At 29.9% G+C, this 7,124-nt stretch overlaps 1 protein-coding gene across 1 annotated transcript; it reads right to left on the reverse strand.

The window, feature by feature from the left end:
* Positions 1 to 308: 308 nt before the first annotated feature.
* LOC136030638 (SWI/SNF complex subunit SMARCC2-like) lies at positions 309 to 4,574 on the reverse strand. The gene is made up of 3 exons (XM_065709707.1): positions 4,552 to 4,574; positions 2,903 to 3,113; positions 309 to 1,277 (listed from the first exon to the last, which is right to left on the reverse strand). The coding sequence occupies exons 1-3, from the start codon at positions 4,572 to 4,574 to the stop codon at positions 1,221 to 1,223; spliced, it is 291 nt and encodes a 96-aa protein (XP_065565779.1). The 3' UTR covers positions 309 to 1,220.
* Positions 4,575 to 7,124: the final 2,550 nt, after the last annotated feature.

The raw sequence follows: 7,124 nt of genomic DNA on the forward strand, positions 1-7,124 counted from the left end.
TAAGTTTATTGAAATTTTTGCAGAAATCAATTGGATTTTTGTGATCTATTTGTTTTTCCACCAATCCAAGTATGCGATAAACAGAGCCCAATATTAATATTATATATAAAGGAAAAGCTAAAAAAAAGGCTTAACATAGCAGATGAAGCTAGCATTTGAAATAATTTGTCAGGTATTATTAAGGACAATAGTACATTGCACAAGCCACAGTGATTGGTTTATAATACATTGCACAAGCCATAGTCAAGGTTTATAAATAAGACATTCTGAGCCATTTTCAGATTGATTTAAGTTCAAGTAGAGGTTACTTTTAAGTAATTTTTGCGCTTTATTACACAGAGAAATCAGTAATTTGCATCTAAAGGAAATGCCTCGACCAGAAACTGTCATTGTTTGTACTGGCTTGATAGCAGAAGCAGTTCCAGAGCTCTAACAAAGTAAATAGTGAGCGATGACTATGCATTATTTATTTTTCTATTCACCAAGCCACTTTGTTTACCAGGGCTTTTGAAAAGAATGTTTCGACATATTTAAAAATTGAACTAAATTCAACTAAGGTCACTTTTAAGATGTTCCTGTGGCTTTTTACACAGGGAAATAAAGAGCTTACTTTTAGAAGAAGTTTTATGATACATAGCTGTCATTTTACTCACTTAAAACTTCATCCAAAAGAACTGGTCAAGTTCGGTCTTTTTTGCTCAAAATTTTGACTAAGAAACTTTGATTTGATTCTGAAAACAAACAACGGAAATACAGCAGCGAAAAAGTGGCGTTATTTGGCTTCCTTATTTTGCATACATCTAAGAAATCATGTGAATCATTTTGAAAATCTGTCATAAAAATAAATGGGAGCTACTGCATATTCTTAAGCACTAAAACAAACAACACTACTCCCTTTGTTTTCTATTTGATCTCTTTTTCTGTGTCTTGTTATTTCTCCCAAGATGACGCCATAAAAATAAATGTGAACTGCTGCACATTTTTTAGCACTGAAACATAAGACATCACTCCCTTTGTTTTCTATTTGGTGTCTGTGTCCTGTCATTTTTCCCAAGATGACGTCATAAGAATAAATATGAACTGCTGCACATTCCTTAGCACTAAAACATAAGATATTACTCCCTTTTTTTCTATTTGGTCTCTGTTTCTGTGTCTTGTCGTTTCTCCCAACATGATGTCATAAAAAAAATGTTAATTGCTGCACAATCCTTAGTACTGAATCATAGAATATTGCTCTCTCTGTTCCTATTTGGTGTCTGTTTCTGTTTGTTTTTCATCTAAAAATACGAAATAAACTTAATGTAAATACTATTCCGTTTGAAAAAAATACTGTTCAAGACAAATAAATAAATAAAGAAACTCGAACTCTAAATTTTGAAGTAATTTTGTTTTTAATTTTTTTTTTAAACACGCTCCTTAGATTTCAAAACTCACAGCTTTGCCTCATTAATTGGAAAAAAGCCTGATATAAGTATTGTTATTCTTTAAAGTTTAATACTTGTTCTTCTTTAAATCTGATAAAACTATTAAGATTGTCCCGTCAATCTGGAAATATGCTTTGTTTAAATGTGTCTAGTGTTTTCATTTTTGGGTTTATTAAACCTTGCTGTTTGAACAAAAGTGTTTTTTTTACAGTCTTTAAGACAGAACAAAGGGATGAAAGAAGGATCAAACGATATTTTAATTAAAAACAGTTTAAGCAAAAATTTGCTCTTTTCTTATCTTCTGCTCTTTTTTTAGAATAATGTAGGCAATGCGACATTATAAATTTATTAAATTACTAAAATCCTTCAGAAAATTAAGACATGACTTTTTAGAATTCAGGACGCCCAAATCTCGTAAAAAAAGAAGAAAAAACGAAGGTATTAAACAAAAACTGTAGTGGATGATGGAACAAAAGAATCTTTAGGCCAATAGAGTCTTTAGGTTATAACCATTTGGTAATTAAAAACTTCGAATTAATTTGTTGACACTCAAAGTTTACTTTTCTAATATTTTCCTAGGAAAAAATATCTGAGCATTCCTTAAAGGGGGTAGTAGCTTCGACTGGTAAAATTCCAATATGCAAGACACCAAGTTTTGCCCTAAGTATTTCAACTACAAGGAGAAGGAATATATTTGGGAAAGACGTCTAAATCCTCTTACAAAAAAAGAATAAACTTTTTTCATTACAAAAAAAGTTGTACTTTCGACATTTGTAATAAAAAAGAGCTTAATTGCAATAACTTAGCATTGGGTCACTGCTGAAAAGGTTTTGTTTTATGAGTCGACGTTGCTAGTCAGGTTTGTAATAAACGCAAGACTGTTCACATTATCGAATAAGGACACACGGAAAAACCGTAGGATCTAATTAGGGATTCCTGTATAAGAATAAAAACAAGAGATTTAGTGATTTACTTTTCTTAGTATACTTGTTCGCAAAGGAAGGATAACATTAGTTTCTCATTTAAGTTAATTTTTGTTGCCCTTTCGACTGCATAGAATTATTTGCACGCACTTAACATGTGTCAATAGCACAGAAAGATGTGCACTTGAGGTAGAAATTTTTCAAATACAAAAAAATAATCCCTTTTTGAGTGAAAACACATCAGCGTTACCAAAAACACTTCTACACATAGGAGGAGAGATAAGACACCACCCCCCACCACAAAAAATACTGGCCTGAAACATTTTTTATATTTTCGAAAACACACATTAGAGTTACCCAGAAGAAACCTACCATCCCGCTTCCTTATGATTGGTTTATAACTGGTAAATTGGTTTTCTACCAAATTTGATACCACTTGGCTCATTAAAGATGAAAAAGGAAGACAATATTTAAAATTAACCATTTTTAGCTTAGATCAATCTTTCTGAATATTCTTACATCTAACTTAGCCATACGATTTCTAAGAAAGACTACCTGAATTTCAAGAAGAAGAACAACCAGAGACTTGATTTTCCTTTCCTCAGCAGCAGCCAAGTGCTTCGCTTTGACAGCAGCAGATGACAAAGCCAGAGCAGCAGCAGCTTGATTGGCACCCTCTTCAGCAAGTGAGGACTTCTTGATCTTATCGGGAGGTGGAACAATAACTGGAGAGCTTTGTACTTTCTCATCTTCAAAGGGTTTTTGCCTACCAATGAAAAAGTAATAATAAAGATTATAGCCATTAAATCACTATTCTATCAATAAAAATGAAAATAAAATCGATACTAAAATGTATTATACTGCTGCCACACGTTAGGTAATAGTTTCTTTCTTAGTTTACTAACAAAACAATGAAACAATACTATGCTAATAAAGTATATAAATGACAAAGAAAGATGGAAAGACGGGACAGAGTGTAACATGAAATTTTGCACATTTAGGCATGGTTTAGAGAGGATCGAACCAGCTTCAACAGCAAATAGACCTCAAGTAATATGATAAAAATACATTATTGCAATATTCAAACAATATTCAAAGGTTGGGATCGAACGATTAATCAATCTACTAAAGAATTATTTTACGTGCAAATATCCTCAAAAAGGGGATTTAGCCATATAAGCCATATTACATGCTGGTATTGTCGTATCAAAATTATTGTTGTAGTTCCATAGAGTTCTTTTAGGGGTATTTGATAAATGAGGAAGGCTAAAGATTTGAAAAATATTTTTAAAGTCTAGCCATGGTAGAATGAACAGGAAAAAACCGAGCAAGTTGTTCCTTTGTCCAAAAAGATCCAGTTATCCATAGATTGACCATTTTATAATCTATAAGAAAGCTGCTCAATTAGCTTCACTTTGTTATTTCTTTTTTATCATCTCTTTCCAAAAAATGTGTTTCCACGTCCCGCTCTTTATGCTTAAGTTTTTTACTGTTTTAAAAAGTAGAGTTGAGAGAACAAGTGAAACTTTAGCGTAAAGAGCGGGCGTTGATGAGGAATCAGTCCCTTTCATATACGAACTAATTTCTGCTCGTTTTAAGTTTTAATGTCGCTCCTTACTTTAAGTTAAAAAACAACTTGTTTTTTTATTCAATCCTACTAAACGTAAATACGATCGAAAGGACATTGGAAAAACAATAGAAAAAGTGAATTAGATTTTCATACGTTTTCTAAACATCTATGCTAGCTACTTGAATCTAACGGTATGAATTCTGTAATAAAATGTCTAAATAAATTACCCAAGAGGACTTTAATCAACTTTTCTGGATCGTTAAGAATAATATAGCTTTTGAATATAATTTTAAAGTAATATGCAATACAATTTAAATTCTAACTAAAACGAAGTTTAAAAAAAAGAATAAGTTTGATAAGATTGGTAATAAGGACAACAGATTATATTTGCCTTTTAATTTTATTTGTAAGCACAGTGAAGACATTAATTTACCAGAAATTTTAAGTCAGCGGGAAGTGAAACAGGCCCTTCCTAGTAATTTGAATTATAACGATAGTCCAGTTTTAACTTATAAAATTTCAAAAACTATTAGGCAAATGATTTTTTAATTCTAATTTAATACTTAAAAGATTGGATACTGATATAAATTGGAAACCTGTTTGTAACTGTAAGCAACTTGGCCCACTTACTTACCAACATGCTATAACAGGGGACATGTCAAACATAAAACAAGATGATCTTCAAATTATAAGGAATAAGGGAGGTCATTTCCGTCTTTCTCATTATTTGAAACCATCGAGTATTCTTAGTAGCTTGGAAAATGATTTATTGAGTGGTGTAAGAAAAAGAATAAAAATAAAGAGAGTTTTCAAAATTGGAAGAATTTAATTATTTGTATAAAACGAAATAAAATATATGCCAACTTAAAAAATAGTAACACTAAATCATCATTTTATAATGCTAGGATAAAACAAGCAATTGCTAATCTACAGAATGAATTTTTAATTGTGCTGGTGGATAAAGCTAATAAAAATTTTGCCATAATTTGTCAGAAGCTGTATTGTGATATCTTAACAAGGGAGTTATGCAAGACTAATGTTAACAAAAATTTGAATTTAGAGGATGAGAATTTAATTGAAAAAACTGAATAAATACTTTGTAAAAAATTTAATGTTAGAATTAATGACAAGGATAAAAAGTTCCCTTTCCTATATTGGACTGTAAAATTCCATAAGAATCCCCTTAAACCACGGTTTATTACTAAAGCAGCTAGATGTCTGACCCGCATAGCTGCTACTGACCTGTCTTTAATTTTCAAGGAAATTATGTATAAACTAAAAACCTATTGTTCTGGTATTTAAAAATTTTCAAATTTTAATCCGTATTGGAGTTTTAACAATTCACTGCAGATAATAGACTCTCTAATAATGGTTTCAGCTAAAAGAATTGAGTCTTTCGATTTTGCGACAATGTATGCTAATTTATCACTTAATGTAGTATTAGATAATTTAAAAACGGCTATCAAGAAATCTTTCCTCTTATCTAGTAAGAGGTTCTTAAAAATAGACACTTATAATAAAAAAGCTATATGGACAATCTGCTTTAAGACTACAGTTAGCTCGAGATGTTACAGCTTAGATATGATTTTTGATTTATTAGAATATGTGTTATATAATACTTATGTAAGATTTAATGGTAATTTGTAAAAGCAATTCGTGGGAATTCCCATGGGGGGGGGGAATGCCAGCCCATTTATAGCTGACTTGTAATTAAGTCAACTTGAATATAAATATATGATCGATAAGAACAATCCTAATAATTTAAAACATGTTCTGTCAAATAATAAAAGATATTTAGATGATATTTTGGTTTTAAATTGTAAGGAACTCATTGATATTTCTAAAAATATATATCCATCGAAGCTTACTCTGGAACCTAGTCATGGCCCTGGTCTAGAAGATCATTTCTTAGATTTAAATATTAAAATTTCTGATAATAATAAATTAAGTTTTAAAATGTATAATAAAACGGATGATTTCGATTTTGAAGTGATTAGTTTCCCGTTCCCTGAAAGTAATATACATTCAAATATCACATATTCAGCATTTTTCTCACAGTTTTTAGACATGCAAGGATTTGTAGTAATTGTATTGATTTTAAAAATAGATAAAAAAATTTAAACCAAAAATTTATTTTAAGAGGTTTTTCTGCAAATAAATTAACTTGGGAATTTAAAAAATTTAGTATTCATTATAACTTTTAAATAAATACCAAAAGAATTATCTTGAAATACCTAGCGAAATCTTTGGTTAATTTTGATTTTTCTTGTTATTAAGTTTGGCGTGTCCTTAACTTTTGAAAGTGGATTTCCGGAGGATTTTGCATATATTGTCGTTCCAAACGGTCTTATTTTACATTCATTTCCTTGATTTTTATCTAAGTCATGTGAAAAACTTTGAATAATTGTTTAGTTTTAATATAGATTGTGAAATGGTAATAATACACGAGAGCCAGAATTAATTTAGGATAAGCTTTTTTCGGTGTTACTTGGTTGTTCTACATTTGCTTTTTTTATGGTTTGAAATATAACAGTGGTGTATTGTTGTGCTCTGTAGATGTACCCTGTGCATAACCATGTTAGGAATTTATGAACTATATTTATATTTTGATACTTCAAATTCAAGTATTTCTCTTCAAATGACCTTATTTTTTTAATTAACATGAAAAGCAAAAACGAATTAATTTTGAATAGAAGCTATAGAATGAGTTTTGAATTATTTTACCCTTTTGTTTGTTTGTTTGATGTTTATATAATATATTTTGTGTGGTAATTAGGCAGAAATTATTGTTGGAATCGAAATTTAAAACTTGATTATAAAAACGAAAAAAGAATAATTTCTTGAGTACTTTCTAAAATTGCTTATTCAATAATGCTCTCAATATATTTTCGATCGCGTTTTTGTTTAGCCGAGGACTTTCTTAAGATTAATATTTTGATTATGGTTTTCAGGGCGTAATTAGTTAAAACATCTGAAACTGTGTTTTATACTCTGAGAAAATTTTGTATCTGTATTTTTTTCTTCTAAAGTTAAAAAAAAATAAGCAAAAACACTCCTAAAAACTATGATCTTTGCCTACTAAGATCATATGAGAATGATCTTAACAGAAGCCGAATTGCTTATTCCACCGTTAACTTTTTCTTCAAATCAGTGACTCAAAGTACTCAATTTCATCGTTTGAGCTATATATATATATATATATATATA

The sequence above is a fragment of the Artemia franciscana genome, chromosome 8 (assembly GCF_032884065.1).
Source record: "Artemia franciscana chromosome 8, ASM3288406v1, whole genome shotgun sequence".
NCBI classification, from domain to species: domain Eukaryota; kingdom Metazoa; phylum Arthropoda; class Branchiopoda; order Anostraca; family Artemiidae; genus Artemia; species Artemia franciscana.

Coding starts and splice junctions, on each gene's coding strand:
- LOC136030638 (XM_065709707.1), bottom strand. CDS start 4,574: ATGTCCCCTGTTATAGCATGTTG. Junction 3,114..4,551: donor TCCCCTGTTATAGCATGTTG/GTAAGTAAGTGG, acceptor TTTCATTGGTAG/GCAAAAACCCTTTGAAGATG. Junction 1,278..2,902: donor TTCTTCTTCTTGAAATTCAG/GTAGTCTTTCTT, acceptor TCGTATTTTTAG/ATGAAAAACAAACAGAAACA.